Here is a 21,900-nt window from a genome sequence, read left to right on the forward strand (position 1 = left end):
GATGTTAACTCGCCGCAGGCTGCCCAAGTCAATCAGGAAGCCCAGAATTGGGAAGTTCGGTTTGCGGAAATGCAAGCCCGGATAGAAGAACAAGACCTCGAGATTCAGAGGTTGAGACAGCAGGGTGCTCCTGCAGTTCCAGTGCCCGTAGTTCCAGTGGCACCTCGCCCCTCGCCGCCTGTGCCGAGATAGTGGTGGCGGCCCATAGATTGGAACCTCTGTATGAGCGGTTCCGGAAGCAAGCACCTCCGGTTTTCCTGGGAGGTCCGGACGTGATAAAAGCCGAGCAGTGGCTGACGGTGATCACCAAGATTCTGAACTTTATGGGTGTCACCGGGAACGACAGAGTGGTGAGTGCCACTTTTCAGTTTTAAGAAGACGCTCTGGTCTGGTGGGACATAGTGTCTCAGATCCATGACGTTATCACTATGACCTGGGAAAGGTTTTAGGAACTCTTCAGCGTTAAATGTTATAACGAGGCGGTCAGAAGCGCCAAGAGGAAAGAGTTCGCCCACCTGACCCAGCGAGAGAATATGAGCATGACGGAATATATTACTCAGTTCAGCCGGTTGGTGAGGTTAGCCTCGGGATTTGCGCCAACCGATTTCAGTAAGAAAGAAAATATCTCGATGGACTTAATGTGAAGATCAAGTATGACCTTATGATCACTACCGACGATAAGACCATCTAAGTTGAGATGGCGAAGAAAGCATGGTGAGCTGAGGGCGCACCTAGATGTATGTGGAATCAGTTAGGACTCCGGAATGTGGCGGGGCTCCTACCCCTCCTGCGTCAGGTTTCAGCAGGGGAGGTAGTGGTTCGGCCATGGACTGGAAGAGGAATCATCCACTGCATCCGGTGGCTCGAGGCAGAACAAGAGGTTCCGAGGGAACCAGAATCAAGACGATCGTCAGGGTAGTGTTGAGACCCATTGTTCCTACTGGAGTGTCTCATTAGTGAGAGGCATCCTCCGGGTGAGTGCTTGGGTCAAGGTTGTTTTTGTGTGGCTGCTAGAATCTCTAGTAAATTGGTTAGACCGTGTGACAGATATGAATCAGGGTTTGGAACCCTGTTACCTGGCGGAGAATTGGTTATCTCCAATAGGTGGATTAGGTCTATGCCGATCAGGATAGATGGTAGAGAGTTAAGCGCTGATCTGATAGAGATGAGCTTAGTCGAATTCGATATTATTTTAGGAATGGATTTCCTATCTAAATATTCGGCGAGCATTGACTGTAAGAGGAAGATGGTGGTCTTCCAATCGGAAAGTGAAGAACCGTTTGTGTTCGTGGGTTCAGTTCAGGGATCTCGGATCCCGGTGATCTCGGCTATGTCAGCGAGAGAATTATTGCACGGCGGGTGCTTAGGGTTTCTGGCCGTGGTGGTGGACACCACTCGGCCAGACACCATTCGGCCAGAGGACATCAGAGTGGTTCGGGAATTTTTGGACGTCCTTCCCGAAGAACTTCCAGGGTTACCACCTCAGCGGGAGATCGATTTCGTGATTGACTTGGCACCAGGGGTGGATCCGGTTTCCAAAGCCCCGTATAGGATGGCTCCAGCTGAACTTAAGGAATTAAAGATTCAGCTCCAAGGGTTGCTTGACATAGGGTTCACTCGGCCCAGTGTGTCACCTTGGGGAGCCCCGGTTTTGTTCGTGAAGAAGAAGGATGGATCTATGAGGATGTGCATCGACTACAGAGAGTTGAACAAGTTGACGGTGAAGAATAAATATCCATTACCTAGGATCGATGACTTGTTCGATCAGCTTCAGGGGAAGACGGTCTTTTCTAAGATTGATCTCCGTTCGGGTTATCATCAGTTGAGAATCCGAGAGGAGGACATTCCGAAGACGGCTTTCCGCACTAGGTATGGACACTACGAGTTTCTGGTTATGTCATTCGGACTAACCAATGCTCCTGCAGCATTCATGGACCTGATGAATAGAGTATTCAAGGATTTCCTCGATATCTGTGTGATTGTGTTTATCGACGACATCCTCGTGTACTCTCAATCAGAAGAGGAGCATGAGTTACATCTTCAGATGGTACTGCAACGACTTCGAGAACATAAGCTCTACGCCAAGTTCAAGAAATGTGAGTTCTGGTTGTCTCAGGTGTCCTTCCTAGGGCACATTGTGAGTAAAGATGGGATCAAGGTGGATCCCGGGAAGATTGAATCCGTCAGGGATTGGCCGAGACCGAAGACAGTGACAGAGATCAGAAGCTTCTTGGGATTAGCTGGGTACTACCGTAGGTTCGTGGAGGGGTTCTCCAAAATTTCAATGCCCCTAACCGAGCTTACAAAGAAGAATCAGCGGTTTATCTGGTCAGATAAATGCGAAGCTAGTTTTCAGGAGCTGAAGCAGAGATTGATTACTGCTCCGGTGCTAGCTTTGCCTTCGGACAAGGAGAAGTTCGTAGTCTACTGTGACGCATCCAAACAGGGTTTGGGGTGCGTATTGATGCAAGCCGATCGGGTCATCGCTTATGCCTCCCGTCAGTTAAAGGATTATGAACAGCGATACCCGACTCATGATTTAGAATTAGCCGCAGTGGTTTTTGCACTGAAGATTTGGCGGCATTACCTTTATGGGGAGAAGTGCGAGATCTATACCGACCATAAAAGTCTCAAGTATTTCTTTACTCAGAAAGATTTGAACATGAGACAAAGGCGTTGGTTGGAGTTAGTGAAGGATTATGATTGCGAGATCCTCTATCATCCCGGAAAAGCCAATGTAGTGGCCGATGCCCTGAGCAGAAAGGGTCCCGGGCAAGTAGCTAGCATGGTTCAGATCTCACCTCAGCTAGCAGAGGATATGGTTAGATCCAGCATTGAGTTTGTGGTAGGTCAGCTTCACAACTTAACGCTGCAATCTGATCTGTTGGAAAGAATAAAGGTTGCTCAGATGACAGATCCGAAACGCAGAGATGTTGAGTTCCAAGTAGGGGAACATGTGTTTTTACGGGTATCTCCGATGAAGGGGATTAAACGTTTCGGGAAAAGAGGCAAGTTATGCCCTAGATTTACAGGACCTTTCGAGATTCTCGAGAAGATAGGTCAAGTGGCATATCGGTTAGCATTGCCTCCAGCCTTATCAGCAGTTCACAACGTATTCCATGTCTCGATGTTGAGAAAATACGTTTCAGACCCCTCTCATATACTCAGTTATGAGAGCCTTCACCCATGTACTCGTACATGACTTATGAGAAACAGCCAGTGCAGATCCTGGATAGAAAGGATAAAGTCCTTCGGAATAAGACCATAGCATTGGTCAAGGTTCTCTGGAGAAACAGTAAGGTGGAAGAAGCCACCTGGGAGCTAGAGTCAGATATGAGAGCTCAATATCCAGAGTTATTCAGGTTAGATTTCGGGGACGAAATCCTTTTAAGGGGGGGATAGTTGTAAAGCCCGCTTAGTTAATTTGGAAATTATCAGTTGTTTGTGATGGATTATGAGATTATTTATAGCTATTTAAATAATCTATTATACTGTAATTTATGTTATTCAGTATCTTGCATATTTTGCATTTCCGGTGCCCGGTATTTTGGAACTCGGCGTTTGGCTCAGTAGAAATCACAACTTAGTATGTTAGTAGTTTGGGACGGTTTATTAGACATTGGGAATGTCGGGAATGGCCGGGAATTTAGAATTTCCCAAAAATACCCCTTTAGTATGATTTATGTGATTTTATGGTGGAGGGGCAAAATGGTCTTTTTGCCCCATTAGTATTTTGTCTTATGTGACTTTTAAATGGAAATTAAATATTATTTGGTTATTTTGAGTTGGCTGAAATAAGTTTAGTTATATGGCATTACTCTTTTAATTTCTTTCACTTTTCAAACACTTAGAAAAAAATAGAAAATTTTCAAAGAAAACTCTCCATTCTCTCTCTAATTTCGGCTGAGGCTTTTGGGTGCATGAAGCTGATTTTTCTCCTTGATTTCCAAGCATCTCTCATCCATTCAAAGCATTCTTCAAGCTAGGTTAGCTCCTCTTGTTTTTCCTTCTTTGAAATTATGAAAAAAATGATAAAAAAATGGAGAAAATGCATGCTTTTGTGGCTGTTCTTGTTGCTGTGTTTGATTGTTATTTTCTGAGGTTCAAAGCATGATTATTTGATGTTAATTGAGTTGTTTGAAGCATGAGTAGCTAGGTTGTTCAAGCTTTTAGTTTTTATGCAAAAATGTGATTTTTGAAGATATGTTGTGAATCTGTTACTGAGATGTTGCTATTGTTTTGATTAGTTTTCAGAGGTGATTTTATGTATGTTTTAGTAGATTTGAGTGGGTTTGAATGCATGCTAGGTGGTTTTGCTCAAGTTTGAGTTTAGAACTCAAAGCTTGAGCTTTAATGGCAAATTTTGATTCTGTGCTTGAAGCTTTGTTTTATCACTTGGAAAATGTTTATTAGGGTCTAATTAGCAGTGTCTGGAAAGTTTGGTTGAGTTTGGAAACGTTTTGGTTGGTGAATTGATTTTTGAGGTTTTTCGGTAAACCGCTAATCCCGGTTTTACATCGCATGTAAAACCGGTTACCCGGATTTTGCAGTAGGGTGAGAAACCGGTTTTTCTCAACTTGCCGTTTCGTGCTAGTTTCGGGTTTTCAGACAGTTTGTTCTCTGCTAGTTTGGGGGTATTTTAGTATTAAGTTGCAGTAGGTTAAGTTTGGTTTTAAAACCTTTGTCCCCGTTGTGATTTAGCGTGTCACTTATCGGTGTTGTGATTTTTACGGTTTAGGAGCCTGTAATCCGCCGCTCAGCTAAGTTCCACTCAGGTTGACCGGCACACCTGAATTCGGAATCCAGGTAAGATTAGTATAACAGTATGCATATGTAGATTACATGTTTAGCGAGCATGTAGGAAGCCTATTAGATTACATTAGTTGTATGTTGGCTTCGAACCATCCAACCCTGTCACGTCGGTACAGGCTGGAGTATGACCACAATGAGTATGACCGGTTTGACCGATCAGGCTGACACTTGGTTGGTGGTTCCGTGCTATTGACGTATCCCGTCGGTACAGGCTGGAGTATGACCAGCAGCCGGAGTATGACCGGTTCGACCGATCAGGAGGATATAGTAACACGTCGGTACAGGCTGGAGTATGACCGGCCATGGAGTATGACCGGCTCGACCGATCGGGTTGTTACGTGTCAATAGTACCGTCCCTATGAACGTTCGTAACTCCCGCACCATGTTGGACATGGCAGTAGTGGCTCAGTACCATGTTGGACATGGCAGTAGCGGGACTCAGTATCGTGTTGGACACGGCAGTTAGTATTATGTATGAGTATTATTATGCTTTTCTTACTGAGTTTGTCGACTCACAGATCTACGTTTATGTGTAGGTAAAGGCAAGGCTATAGCTGATGGACCGTGAGCGAGCTTATGAGATTGTACATGTCGGGGCGGTTAGGCCTGGAGCGTACGATCCTCGGGACAGCAAGGCTGGGATTTTTGTAACTGTCGTTAGACGACTTTCATTTTGATGTAAAAGTTAAACAGTTAAAACGTTTGTAAATGATTTTATAAATCGGGATCCCGAGACTTTTAAAATATGGTTTATAAGTTTAATTAAAAAGCAAAATTTTAATTAATCACGTTTTTCCATAAACCTCGTTGATTAGCAACGAGCTGCACAGTACGTTTAAAAATCACGTAATACGCCTAAGATAGTTAGGGTGTTACAGTCAAGATATTTCTGTTCAAAAAGATAATAATTTTCTTGTACTTTTCTTCGAAATTCCATATAAGTATAAATAAATTATGTTGCATATCACTCCCTCTCTTATCTCTTTTCATCAAAATTACATATTCTTTTATTTCATTATTTATAATTTATAATTAGCATAAGTACATTGCATATAGCTCAATACTATTGTAGATATGTGTATACTGTAGACTTACAAAAGTCATCATAAACCGAGTTCTCAAACTCCTTACCATGATCACTCTGAATTCAAACAATTTTCTCAATATTACATCATTTTCAACTCTTACTCTCAAACAAAGAGTTTTAAAGGCATCAAAAGTGTTAGACTTTTCTCTTAAAAAATCTACCTAAGTGAAACGAGAGAAATCATCAACACACACAAAAATATATCGCTTACCATTCAGACTTTCAACTTGAAGTGGACCCATAAGATCCATGTGAATCAACTCCAATACTTTGGAGGTATTGATATCAGACACATACGTTTGTGAGTGATTTTTAATTGTTTACCAAGTTGACAGGGTTCACACTTACTAACACTTTCTTTACCAAGCTTGGGTAGACCTCGAACAATACCTGCATTTAACAATTTTTTTATATTTTTATAATTAATATGTCCAAGTTTAGCATGTCATAAATCAGTGGTGTTGTTGATGGCTGAATGACAAGTGAACACAGGGGTTATGGTATAACAATTATCAGTGGATCAAAATCCTTGCAAAATACATTGATTATCATCATTAAGTACATAACAATGATCACTGCCAAATGAGACAGTATATCCTTGGTCACAAATTTGACTAATGCTAAGTAAATTAGCCCTTAGTCCTTCAACTAATATCACATGTTTTAATCTAGGTAACCGTTCAAAGTTGAGAGTTCCCATACCAACAACTTTTTCAGCTAGCCCATTGCCAAAAGTGACTTCCCCACATTGCATATGTCAAATGTTGATCAAAAAATCTTTGTCACCTGTCATATGTCTAGAGAAACCACTATCAAAATACCACATTTGAGATGCAGCACTTTTATTAGAAAAATCAGCTAGACACTTTTTCTTAATCCATTAATTTTGTTTCATACCTATATGTTTCTTTTTAGATTTTTCCAAATTACCAAAATAATTTGTTTTAAACATATTTTGCATAGTGAAACATTTATGTCTGATGTCCTTTTCTACCACAAAAATGACAAGTAGGAATGAATCATTTTGCATAGTGAAATATTTAGGTCTGATATGTCTTTTTCTACCACAAAAATGACAAGTAGGAATGAATCTTTTTACCTCAGATCTTACTCTTTTTGCAAATCCTAGAGATTTTGCATAAACAAAAACAGCTTCTGCAACGACAGGTTTTGAATCTGTTGCAGCAGACTTTAAATTTGTAGCATCAGGAAAATTTGTTGGAACACTAGACTTTACAAATTTTGTGATTCCAGAATAAACCATACCATTTGATCTAATGCCAGCAAAACCTCTTTGACCTGCATTCTGAGCTTTTTCAAAAATAGAAGATCCGGGATTAAGCATTTGGATATTTGTCTTACTATTTTTAAGTTCCTTCTTTAAAAGAGTAATTTTTTTTTTTTACCTTTAACACAAAAATCTGTCTCATAATCTTTTATTTTTAACTCAAAAGTTTCAATTTGATGAGACAGTTTTTTATTCATTTTAATCAACATTCTATTTTCAGAAGTAACTTGAATCTACTTTTCATACATGACTTTGTATGATTCAGCAAAAGATTCTTCACAGATTTCAGAATCATCAGAATCAAATTCTTCTTATTCAATGGTATTATTTAAACATACCAGTCTGGCTTTCACCTGTGAATCACACAACACATTAGTCATAACAGAAGTTAGAGCAACATTCTCAGAATTTTCTTCATCACTCCACGTGACATTGAAACTTTTCTTATTCTTTTTCAAAGTGTTTGCACACTCGGATTGAATATGCCTAAATCCTTCACATTCCCTGCACTGAATTCCCTTTTTGTTAGACATAGAAGGTTTCAAAGAAGCATTTCCTTTAGAGAATTTCGAGTTATTCTTTTTATTACCCATCTTTCTCATATATTTTTGAACATTCTTGGTTAATAAAACAATTTCATCATCACATTCAATATCAGAATTTTTATTATCAGCAACTTTTAAAGCGATACTTTTACCTTTATCAACAATGGATTTGGGTTCGTCCTTTTGTTTGATTTGTTGATTCAATTCAAAAGTACGCAAGGAACCCATTAATTCTTCCATCTTCATTGTGCTAAAGTCTTTAGCTTCCTCCATTGTCAAAAGTTTAGCATCGAACCTCTCTGGAGAACTCTAACAATTTTTTCTCACAAGAACAAAATCATCAAGCTTTTGACCAAGAGAAAAATATTCATTAGCTATATATATGGGATAGCCTTTCATAGAATTTAGTTAGGGTTTCATTATCAGACATCCTAAGCTCATCAAATTTGGTTTCATAGAATTCATGAGTTAAGGTTTCATATTTATTATTGTTAGAAAAAATAGACTCAAAATAGTTTCATTGATAGTTACATTAGGTCATTTGATCATTATTGAACAGTTACGATTCAATAACCATAATTCAAAAATAAGACTAGATCAACAACTCAACAATTAAAACCAGAAACTATAAAAAGCAAGTGGACAGAATTCAATGCACCAAGAACTTGATAGAAAGCTTTATTGATTATGCAATCTGTACAACAAGAAAGTGGTAGAGAAAGAGAGGTTGTTAATAAGCACAAAGACAATAGAGTTTAACTCCTTATTACAAAACCTCACCAATGGGAATCAATAGCTTGATGGAAAACACAAGCTTTTCTTAACAACCCTCCTCTCTCTCAATTCATTATTAATTACAGAAAAATAAGATTAGTATTATCTCCAAGATAAGCTAATCTAGTCTATTATACTAAGTGACCCGAGAACTTTGTGCCATGACACTAACAGACTAAACTAACTAATCTAGGTTTGTAACTTAACTGACTAAACCATGTTAGTGTACTTAGTGAGACTTAATTGTCTAACTAACTGGTTTTACAATCACAAGTCATAACAAAATAATTAATAATTAAATTACTGGCCCCTAACCTTGTTCACTTGATTTTATTTTATTTATTAATATATCTTGTTTTCTTATCAAATATTAATATATTTTTTTTTTTTTAAAAAAAATATATTTCATGAGAGGCTCACTATAACAAAACTAAAAATCTCAATTACTTACATATATTTGTCGAAAAAATAAGGTAGGACTAGAGTTGTATTGATAAAGTAAAAAGTTCGCTCAACATGCTTATTATCTTAAGGGTATCTGGTTACCCTTATTTAATTTTATCATATATATATATTTTATTTTTTTTTTGAAAAAAAACTATATTTTTGCACATACAGTATAAAATCTAGAGATGAAAATTTATACCGCGGGGATGGGTAACCGCGGGGATCCGCCCCTAATGGGGTGGGGATTCCCCGTCTTGGTGGTTAATGGGGCGGTAGTGGGGGACAATTTCAATACCCGAAGCGGGAATGGGGCGGGGGCGGGATAATATTATCCGCACCATATCCGACCCCGATATAAATATATATAATTTCCTTTTTATTCTTAACATATATAGTATATATATGATTGATAATCAAAATTATTTTGATTATCATCCATAATCAAAATTATATATCATATGTTTAAATTATGAAGATCTAATGACGATAATAAACTGATGATCATTGTGGATTACATGTGTAAAGATATTTTCTTCTCGATTCTTAAATTTCATCTTTGTTTACTTTTTAATTTGTTGGGAGGCATGAGAGGTGTGAGACTATGATCTTATACTTAGGTTATGATTTTTTTTGTTTTTCTTTTCAAACTTTGAGACATATTTAGTTTTTATTTTCTACTAGATTATGCTTTTTTTTAGGTAGGTTTATCATTTATCTTCTATGAATTTTGAATGCATAATAAATATTTGTGAGAATATTGGTTTAATTTATTTTTTTCAATTATTTTAAATTAATTTTTATTTTCATTTTACCTTAATGGATACCCGATGGGTTCCCCATAATCGATGGGTATTCCCCTACCCCGAATCTGTTGGTTATTAGACGGGGATGGGGCGGGGATGAGGGTATAAATAGGTAGCGGGGATGGGGGCGGGGATTGCATTCCCCGTACATTAACCGTCCAATTTCCATCTCTAATAAAATCCTATAAAATTTGTAACTTCCTCAAATAATTAACTATTTTGCTTCTTCTTTGAGCTGCCTAAAAATTATGGACTTATTGTGCTGAAATTAATGCACTTTATTATTTATATTATGCTTCTTCAATTATCTATAAGGTCATCCCCCAAATTCTTATAAAATTTGTCCTCAAACTTCTTTAATGCAAATTAAATGGTCCCCCTAATTAACTATGATTTCTTGAGACAAAAACGTACCCTACAAATTGTGTTGATTCTATGGCATAATTACTCACATATATAATTTGTAGGCATAAAATTTACAATTAGAACCATGATAACTAGCTTAGAGAGAAGAAAATGATATTGTAACGCCCGTACTTTTCATAAATTACTAATTTAGTTACAAGCGTTAAAATGCGGAAAATCTATAATGTCGCTTTTATTTATAAACATAAAATATTTCATATTTGAGCTCAGTTTGGACTTAAAAGACATAATAATTAATAAATAAAAATAACTGCGACATTAATTTAATAACACTAAAAGAAATAAATGGAGCGTGCCCTAAACCACCCTCAGTTATATGGTCCTCAGCGAGTACACACACAAGCCTCCAAGGTCTCACTTGCCACCGGCTTTCTAAGTTTTATAACCTTAATCTGCACATGGTAAGTTTGATAAGGGTGAGCTACTAAACTCAGTAAGGAAATGCTTGTCACGTAGTCACATAAAATAAAAGAAAAACATATAACTAAAACTTAGATACTCATATTTAGACAAAAATAGCAATACATATAAGCTTAATCTTATCACTATTAACTAATCACTAGTTTCTAAGCTAAGTCACATAATAATGGTTATGCCGGAGTTCGACTTTGGCAAATAAACTCGAACTATTAGACTAAATGGCGGAGGGCTGGGTTCAGTAAAATCGTACCCACTACTAGATGGCCCCCTATCTACCATATAGACCCAACAGTCAAGTATTTAACCATTATCTTCTCGGTCAAACCATGTCACATAATCTACAATAAATCTAATTTAAATAATGTTTAACTACTATACATTATTTAAATAGAGTATCACAATTATATCCTAATCATACCATAATCATATCATAATTATTTCATAACTACATAATAATCATATCATAACAATATCATAGTCATATCATATTCATACCATAATCATATCATTGTTTAAATAATGCGAATCCATTGTACCGTCCATTATCTAAACAACATAACTAGTTTAAATAATGTGAATCTTATAAACACATTATTTACATACATACTTAAATAACATGAATCTTATAAACATATTATTTAAATATATATATACCTTTAGCAATGGCCATGCTCTAATACTGTAAACATACATAAATAACATGAATCTTATAAACATATTAATTGAATATATATTATATAGTACACTAAATAACAAATAATAAATAGTAGAACTTAGTTAACTTCTCTTTTACTATTCCCACTCTTTCTATGAATGTTATTACATACAGAAAACTTATGTTTTTTTTTTCTACTTAATTTCCTTATCTCGAATGTGGAGATCCTAGCTTGATTGCGAAAATTATATGTAGAACCAAAGCCTTGTATACATACCACGTAAACCTTTGTTTCCAAATATTAAGATTAGAAACACAAAAATGGCAATAAAACTTAACCCAGTTATACTATAAATAAATTCTCAAAATAACATATCATACCTTAATTTTTGGAAATGAAAACACCAACTAATTGCAACCCTAAGTTTAGAACTCTATAACTTGATGAACAATTGGTAGCAATGGTGAGGTTCATGTGTTTTGGCAAATAACAAAAATTATGGTGTTGTGGCTATATGATAATTATAAGAAGATGACGGTGATTTTGAAATTAAAAGTGGTGTATGGTATTGTATGGTTGTGTGAGGTGGTATGAATGGTAGTTTGAAGCATTGGCTGTGAATGAAATAAAAAGAAAACTATGAGAGTTTGATGGTGATATTGGTGCTTGGCTCTTGATGAAAACAAAGAGATAAATTGGAATGGAAGAAGATGGCTACGAAAGAGAAAGAGGGAGTAATTGGTGAGTGTGAGTCAATAAAAAAAATGAACTTACACTCTCTATTTATAGACTTTAGAGTTAACCAATGCCATAACTCTACTAACTCTAATTAATATTTAAAAATATTTAAATAAATGATCAAGCTCTTATCTTTACCACACTACTCGGTCACACATCCACTACAGAGACTCTCCCTTGAGTCGTACAATCAATAACAATGATATTTCTTTGTTGATTCTATGAGATATATTCTCCAAAGCTGCCACATAAACTTCTTATCACTCCTTAACTAAGTTTTAAATTTTGAATATCCCTCTAGTGCTATCCCAGGTACAAACAACTTCTGCTATTCTCTCTACAACAATACTCTCCACTAATTCCTCTTTTCAAGTTCAAGAATAAAGTTTATAATCCCTAGTAAAATTTACACTTAGTAAGTATATCTACATGCCACACGTGCATGTTCAATCAAATGCATAATATATATATATTTATTTATCACTTAATAAATATTAATCACTACAAATTCTCCAACAAATTCTAGCTATAACTAGTTTCACCAAACTTCTATATCTACTAAGTCCATTTCTTAGTACTAGACGTTCCCAAAATTCAAATTTCAAAATTTGAATTGCCTTCATAACATATATACCTATGAAACTTACTTTAAGTGATATATTGCTTTAGGTATAGACTAGCATGCACACTTTATGTAATTAAATATTATTCCTCATATAATATATCATTTGAAATATTGAGACCAAACCAATCCCATATATATGTCATTGTACGACCTTAGTACTACTACTATGACTACTCTCTTACAATTTAGAGTGATATGCTACTATCTTTAATATTTACTTAATACTAACTTGTGATAATAACAGTAATGTTACATCCTAATTCTATAAGTCCAACACCTAATGGACTAAGCCAATAATCTATAAAAGTCTAATTTATCAAAATGACAAAATTTTCATAATTTAAGAAAATACTATTTAAGGAACACATAACTTATTCTAAGCAATCAACTATTTCCACATCGAGTTAACTAATGATAATAATAAAATAAATATACATATAACATAGTAGAAAATAATAACAAAATATTTTTGGTTATTACAATCTACCCTCCTTAAAGGAATTTCGTCCTCGAAATTAACTTCAACCCACAGAAACACAGGGTATCAACTCCTCATATCCTTACCCATTCAAAATTTTTCTGTTAGAATTTCCACTCCACAGGACCTTATCTAGGGGTATACTCTTATATTTTAGTTCCCCTTTCTACCGCGCCTACTAACGCGTCGTATAAGCATCTGCGTGGGATCGGATACGTACCTTCTTCACATTGAGATATTAAATCAGTTATGCATATCCACTATCGTAGGTGGTAGCTCGAGTCTATACACTATTTGGCCAACATGTGTAAAGTACCTATATATCTCAGGCTTTACTCGCCCTTCCTCTTAAAATCCATAACATTTCTTCATTGAAGTAACCTTCAACAGCATACTGTCACCAAAAGTATGTAACCTTTTATCATTTCTAAATCATCATCCATGAGAGTAGCGAGCATACTCTGTCATATTTCGTCTACTATTTTTGATAATTCTCTTACTTCTTGCCGACTTATATGTGGTACCTCGCTCCAAGTAAATTTAGCACTCATAAAACATCTTATAGGTTGCCATACGTATTGTGGCCAACAAACTGTCTTCATAAGAGAATGTTATCAACTACAAGCGCTTACTCTATCTTACCAGGAAGTACACTATTTGTAACATCCTTGCTTCAAGCCTCCATTAGGTCCTTACACCCACGGAATGATGGCTCTTATACACAAGTACGTCACATTGGCTACTTCCTGGATGATGCTTCTGCTAGTTTACAGGACTTCATCCGGTTCACTAAAGGTTTGTATTTGACCTAACACTTCAAAATATACTAAAACTCAGATCGAGATCACCTTCTTTAGGAATACAAGGATCGTATTATTTTCCTTAGTTCTTTAATATTCCGCTCTTATGTGCTGACATGTAGGACGTCAAATCACAAATCCAATTGCCACTTTCTGAATACTCATCCATCCTTTACCTAATCATTGTACTATTTTGCATCTAATAACTCGAGATGCATCTAGTGTGGTGTAGGTGGTGCTTGCATCATTCTCTCGACCTTAAGTTTCCATTGCAGTACGTTTTCTCCTTGCCTTCGAGTAGCAACACTAACATAGATACTTTCCTAGTTACAAATTCTATCCATATCCTTTGTTTCATATTGTCCTTGAGGTTCGTCAATGTGTAGGCTACTACATATTGGGCCAAGGAAGCTTTCAGTCTCTCTTCAGTCTTTGTGCGCCGACAGCTCTTGAATACTACCACGCTTGTAGGATGAACCACAAGTTCTGTATTAAGAAATAAGCATTTTTTTTTTTTTTTTGTAAGCCAGCTCTTTGAACCAATAGCTTTGATCTTCTAATCCTCCAGTTCAGTCGAGTCTTCTAAACTCAGTTTGGGCTCGTATTTAAGTATCCTTAACATCCTCCCAGAGGTTGGAGTATGCAAAACATCATCAACAACGAATTCCTCCACCTAATTTTTGAATACTAACACCATCCCTTGGGCATTGAATAATTTTAAGACCAAATTTCTAGTCCCCCGGTGTTTGAGTACTACTTCAGATGTCACACTCATTGGTACTTCTTGCTCTTGGTGTCTAGTTTGAGTATTTTTTTCCCGATTTAAGAATTAACATTGCTTTATTAAAAAGTAGATTCCTAAGTAGAGGCAAACCGTCTTCCTTGTTAATTTTGTAGGGAGTTATTTTGGTCATAAAAGAAGAATTTGATTGAAGGAAAATAAATCTTTATTTACTTAAAAGCGTACTGAATCTCTAGTTACATAGTCACTAGATTATTGGAATAGGAACAAAAATATCTTCTTTGGATAAAATTTGACAAGTTGAAAGAGACTATTATTCGTCCTCCACGCATGACTCGGCTTCAGATCCTTCAGGGTCTTCTTGTAGGTCCTCTTCTGGGTGTTCCTCGAAGTTTATTTCCATTTCCACATCTGCTGGAGTTGGTGCTGGCACATCCTCGGATTCAGAGTCTGACTCATCAATTTCTACTTCAAAATGATAGTCAGGTATGTCATCTTCTGGTTCATGGATGTTGGTTGTTGCGGGCAGATCTAAGTCCTTGCTTTTCGGTATTGGGGAATAATCTAGCTCATTGGGACCTTCTGGCATTTCCTCATCTTTGGATTCTTCATCTGAGGGAATCTCTATTACTTCTACTATTTTCTCTGCTTCTATTTGAGGTGGGCTTATTAGTTCAAGTTCCAACATTTCTGCTGTCACTTCAAAATAGTCTGGCATTTCTGATTCTTCCAAATCTCGTTCAGTTGTTACGTTCACAGATTCTGTTATGTCCTCCACACTGTCGTCACTTAGCTTATATCGTATGTTCTTGACGCGTTCTTCTTCCATGCCGTTTGTTTCCACAATATAAGTCTTTTCGAAAACGAAGTTGTGGAAGTCAAGCGTCAGCTCACATATGAATGCTGCGTATCTAATTGCGTCGCCAAGATTTGAGACACGGTGCCAGACTTCATCGATATAGTAAAGAAGTTCGGGGACATGTGACAAAGCAGCCCTTAGCACTAGAAACTTCTCTCGTGATTTGATCAAGGCTCCCCTCACCTCTACTACTCTTTTAATTTCTTCATTAATTGCGATGACTTCTCGCAGAGCTCTAAGAATCTTATCCTCTTCGTGGCGGATATTTTCGATCTTAAGTGACAGAATATTTTTTATTTCTGCAAGTACTGTATCGTTTGACGCCTTAATTCTAAGAGACATATCTCCTATATCTGAAAAAAAATTCTTTAACTATTCAGTAAGACTTAATATAAGTAGATATATATTTATATAAATCTTTATAAATAAAATAAAACCTCTTTATTTATTTATAAATTCCAAAAGATAACAAGCTAAAGGAGTTACACTAAAACTCCTAACTAAAGTGGAGCCATACTAACACTCCTTATTACATAAAAAAATATAAACACATAGAATAAAATGCAACTTGACTTTTCTACTCTTCTATGTCTGACCCTTCCTCTAACATATCTTCTGTCAAATCTACATAGTCGAGTTCTAAGTACACCAAGTTTGATGAAATTGGTAACTTTTGAAGGAATTCAGACCTAACAGCATTATTGGGTCGATGATATATTTCTTCTTTAGAGCCATCAGGGTGATAAATGGTGTCGGTAATTTGATATTGATCCACTAAGTTGATCATGAGTAGGTCATATCTTTCGGCCTCATCTACCCCGACATACCCTAGATGTTCCCAATTTGCTCTTAGACTATGTTGGACTTGTGGCATGTTGAGAGCGTGCATCAAGGCTATGTACTTCTCATGTGACTTCAATAAACAATTCCAACGATCTATTATCTTATCCATACCCTCATGTATTTTGTTAATTCTATGAAAGACCTTGTTTTCTTCCAGCATGGGTGGGGTCTTAGGAACTCTCTTTAAGGCCTTAATATGCCTAACAATGTGCTCTACTTGCTCTGGTCTCATGATGTTGGTGCTTAGTTGGTTCTAGGGTTCTGAAAATAAAAAGAACTTCTGGAATTACTAAAATGCACATAAAATACAATCATGCAAAAATGATACTTACTTGGTAGCCAGTGGAACCTTTTTAGCCGATATGTGTAACTCGTGAGAACGTTCGGGACCAATATAACTGTGGCTCTGATACCAAACTGTAACGCCCGTACTTTTCATAAATTACTAATTTAGTTACAAGCGTTAAAATGCGGAAAATCTATAATGTCGCTTTTATTTATAAACATAAAATATTTCATATTTGAGCTCAGTTTGGACTTAAAAGACATAATAATTAATAAATAAAAATAACTGCGACATTAATTTAATAACACTAAAAGAAATAAATGGAGCGTGCCCTAAACCACCCTCAGTTATATGGTCCTCAGCGAGTACACACACAAGCCTCCAAGGTCTCACTTGCCACCGGCTTTCTAAGTTTTATAACCTTAATCTGCACATGGTAAGTTTGATAAGGGTGAGCTACTAAACTCAGTAAGGAAATGCTTGTCACGTAGTCACATAAAATAAAAGAAAAACATATAACTAAAACTTAGATACTCATATTTAGACAAAAATAGCAATACATATAAGCTTAATCTTATCACTATTAACTAATCACTAGTTTCTAAGCTAAGTCACATAATAATGGTTATGCCGGAGTTCGACTTTGGCAAATAAACTCGAACTATTAGACTAAATGGCGGAGGGCTGGGTTCAGTAAAATCGTACCCACTACTAGATGGCCCCCTATCTACCATATAGACCCAACAGTCAAGTATTTAACCATTATCTTCTCGGTCAAACCATGTCACATAATCTACAATAAATCTAATTTAAATAATGTTTAACTACTATACATTATTTAAATAGAGTATCACAATTATATCCTAATCATACCATAATCATATCATAATTATTTCATAACTACATAATAATCATATCATAACAATATCATAGTCATATCATATTCATACCATAATCATATCATTGTTTAAATAATGCGAATCCATTGTACCGTCCATTATCTAAACAACATAACTAGTTTAAATAATGTGAATCTTATAAACACATTATTTACATACATACTTAAATAACATGAATCTTATAAACATATTATTTAAATATATATATATACCTTTAGCAATGGCCATGCTCTAATACTGTAAACATACATAAATAACATGAATCTTATAAACACATTATTTAAATATATATTATACAGTACATTAAATAACAAACAATAAAGAGTCAGGCAGAAGACCTTAGTTAACTTCTCTTTTACTATTCCCACTCTTCCTATGAATGTTATTACATACAGAAAACTTATGTTTTTTCTACTTAATTTCCTTACCTCGAATGTGGAGATCCTAGCTTGATTGCGAAAATTATATGTAGAACCAAAGCCTTGTATACATACCACGTAAACCTTAGTTTCCAAATATTAAGATTAGAAACACAAAAATGGCAATAAAACTTAACCCAGTTATACTATAAATAAATTCTCAAAATAACATATCATACCTTAATTTTTGGAAATGAAAACACCAACTAATTGCAACCCTAAGTTTAGAACTCTATAACTTGATGAACAATTGGTAGCAATGGTGAGGTTCATGTGTTTTGGCAAATAACAAAAATTATAGTGTTGTGGCTATATGATAATTATAAGAAGATGACGGTGATTTTGAAATTAAAAGTGGTGTATGGTATTGTATGGTTGTGTGAGGTGGTATGAATGGAAGTTTGAAGCATTGGCTGTGAATGAAATAAAAAGAAAACTATGAGAGTTTTATGGTGATATTGGTGCTTGGCTCTTGATGAAAACAAAGAGATAAATTGGAATGGGAGAAGATGGCTACGAGAGAGAAAGAGGGAGTAATTGATGAGTGTGAGTCAATAAAAAAAATGAACTTACACTCTTTATTTATAGACTTTAGAGTTAACCAATGCCATAACTCTACTAACTCTAATTAATATTTAAAAATATTTAAATAAATGATCAAGCTCTTATCTTTACCACACTACTCGGTCACACATCCACTACAGAGACTCTCCCTTGAGTCGTACAATCAATAACAATGATATTTCTTTGTTGATTCTATGAGATATATTCTCCAAAGCTGCCACATAAACTTCTTATCACTCCTTAACTAAGTTTTAAATTTTGAATATCCCTCTAGTGCTATCCCAGGTACAAACAACTTCTGCTATTCTCTCTACAACAATACTCTCCACTAATTCCTCTTTTCAAGTTCAAGAATAAAGTTTATAATCCCTAGTAAAATTTACACTTAGTAAGTATATCTACATGCCACACGTGCATGTTCAATCAAATGCATAATATATATATATTTATTTATCACTTAATAAATATTAATCACTACAAATTCTCCAACAAATTCTAGCTATAACTAGTTTCACCAAACTTCTATATCTACTAAGTCCATTTCTTAGTACTAGACGTTCCCAAAATTCAAATTTCAAAATTTGAATTGCCTTCATAACATATATACCTATGAAACTTACTTTAAGTGATATATTGCTTTAGGTATAGACTAGCATGCACACTTTATGTAATTAAATATTATTCCTCATATAATATATCATTTGAAATATTGAGACCAAACCAATCCCATATATATGTCATTGTACGACCTTAGTACTACTACTATGACTACTCTCTTACAATTTAGAGTGATATGCTACTATCTTTAATATTTACTTAATACTAACTTGTGATAATAACAGTAATGTTACATCCTAATTCTATAAGTCCAACACCTAATGGACTAAGCCAATAATCTATAAAAGTCTAATTTATCAAAATGACAAAATTTTCATAATTTAAGAAAATACTATTTAAGGAACACATAACTTATTCTAAGCAATCAACTATTTCCACATCGAGTTAACTAATGATAATAATAAAATAAATATACATATAACATAGTAGAAAATAATAACAAAATATTTTTGGTTATTACAGATATATTAATACTTTGTAATTAATTTGCATTGGGTACGACCGTTTTTAATCATATAGCTAACATTTTTATTAAAAACAAATTAATTAGAAGCTATGATTAGAAAAACAAACACATTTAATCATAATTGGTATTATTATTTTATATTTTTCTAGCATCATCACGATGTTTTGTATTAAATTGAATACTATTGTTATGTAGTACGATTAATAGTACAAATTTTTAGTCACAACATAATTTTTTTGTGACTAAGACTTTTAATCACAATAAAAAGTTACTTGTGACTAAAACATAGTTTTTAGTAGGGGTGGGCATCATCCAATCCAATCCAATTGAACCGAACCGAACCAATCCAATCCAATTACAAAAAGTTGGATATCCAATTACAATTGGATTGGATTGGATGTTAAAAGTTGGATTCTAATTGGATTGGATCGGTTATTGGATGTCAATCTCAAAATCCAATTAAAAACCGATCCAATCCAATTACATTTATATATATTAAAAAATTATTTATATAATAAAAAATATTAAAAATATTTATTATATTTTTATTTGATTTTCTTGTATGTTGAATTTGTAACATTTGATTGTTTAGTGTATTTATTTTCATGATGTTTTGTTCTATTTTATTACTTAGACATATTATTGTTTTAATTATTTAAAACTTTTAGCTACAATACACTTGTAAGAATAGTATATTTATGAAGTATTAAACTGAAATAAAAAGTGATACTCAGTTTTTTACTTATTTTTCTTTATATTTTTAAGCTAATATTGAAATTTAGGTGTGTAATTGGATATCCAATTAAAAAATCGATCCAATCCAATTAGTAATTGGATTGGATTGGATTGGATTTTGAGGTCTAATTGGATTGGATCGGATGATGATTTCTCAAATCCAATTACTAATTGGATTGGATCGGATGAGGAAAAAAAGGTTGGATTGGATCGGATGCCCACCCCTAGTTTTTAGATACAAATTTTCACTAATTTCCTTTTAGTAACAACAAGTATTGTGACTAAAAATACATTTAATAACAACAAATTATAATTTTTGTGACTAATATTTTTAGCCACAGACTTTTTAGTCACAACATAAAATAATAATTTACAATTAATAGTCACAAAAATAAGAATTTTCGTAATAACTAAACAAAGAAAAATGTGATAATTAGTGTGTGAGATAGATATTGCTTTGGGAGTCCCTCATATCTACAATTACATAGTATAATAAAATTAATTAGTACTTAAAGTGATACTGAAAAAATTACCACTTTGCAAAAACAACGAAGACATAATACCTTTTTTTTTATCCATGTACTAAAATTTCGATAATGTTCATCTTGAACTTATTTTTGGTTCCTCGACTTACTAGGATAAGTGATCTTGATCCAATCGAAATATTTCCTTCAAGATGTAATTATATATTATTCTTATTAGTACATTACAATTTCATTTTTAATCGAGTCTTAAAATGTAATTTAAACTTACTCAATGTACAGTTGAACCTCATTAACATTTTGCAAAACGAGTTGATGTGCTTCATCTCGATTAGCTCGACTCACCAACTATAAAAAATCTTACTTTTAGTCTTCACAAAATTTGTGAAAGAAATTAAAAAAAGTTGTGACTAATTATAAATCATCATTCCTATATTGCGACTAAAAAGTCTGTGGCTAAAAGTATTAGTCACAAAAATCACAACTTGTTGTGACTAAATGTGTTTTTAGTCACAATACTTGTTGTGACTTAAACTAAATTAGTGACAACTTGTATGCTTTATTCACAAGTAATTTTTTTATTGTGACTAAAAGTTACATATATAGTCACAAAAAAGTTATGTTGTCACTAAAAATGTGTCACTAAAAATAGGTTTTTTTTTTTGTAGTGTTATGTTGGAAACAGAAACGCCCCTTCCCCCTTTACTTATTTCATTATCAATTAGAGGAAGACACGACCAAACACTTGCAACATCTGACAAGTAGTCTGAACATAATTTTACTGTTTCTTCAATGATGTAGTCTGAACATTTGGTTATTACTAGTTTTTAACTCCTACTTTTATGTTACTTTTGTCATATTACATTATATAATATGTAATTTAATCACCATATATATAATATAAGATATTTTTACGATGTATCCCTTAAAATGAGTCCACTGATGCACTTTTTATTTATGTTTCGGTATTTGAGAGAATTTTTTAGTCCAATTCTTTTTATGATTGTTTACATTATAGTTATTTAAGACAACTTATAAAATTTTAAGAGATTCAAAAAAATTTAATGTACCGATCGAAAACAAACTCA

General features: G+C 34.5%; 1 protein-coding gene across 1 annotated transcript; it reads right to left on the reverse strand.

The window, feature by feature from the left end:
• Positions 1–14,954: 14,954 nt before the first annotated feature.
• LOC133038076 (uncharacterized) lies at positions 14,955–18,669 on the reverse strand. Its single transcript, XM_061116122.1, has 2 exons — positions 17,957–18,669; positions 14,955–15,853 (listed from the first exon to the last, which is right to left on the reverse strand). Exon 2 carries the CDS (start codon positions 15,840–15,842, stop codon positions 14,955–14,957), a length of 888 nt encoding a protein of 295 aa, XP_060972105.1. The 5' UTR covers positions 15,843–15,853; positions 17,957–18,669.
• Between the last annotated feature and the right edge of the window lie 3,231 nt (positions 18,670–21,900).

This window comes from Cannabis sativa, chromosome 5 (assembly GCF_029168945.1).
Source record: "Cannabis sativa cultivar Pink pepper isolate KNU-18-1 chromosome 5, ASM2916894v1, whole genome shotgun sequence".
NCBI lineage: Eukaryota > Viridiplantae > Streptophyta > Magnoliopsida > Rosales > Cannabaceae > Cannabis > Cannabis sativa.

What these genes read in the sequence shown, in the direction of transcription:
- LOC133038076 (XM_061116122.1), bottom strand. Translation starts at nt 15,842, where the DNA reads ATGTCTCTTAGAATTAAGGCGTCAAACGATACAGTACTTGCAGAAATA.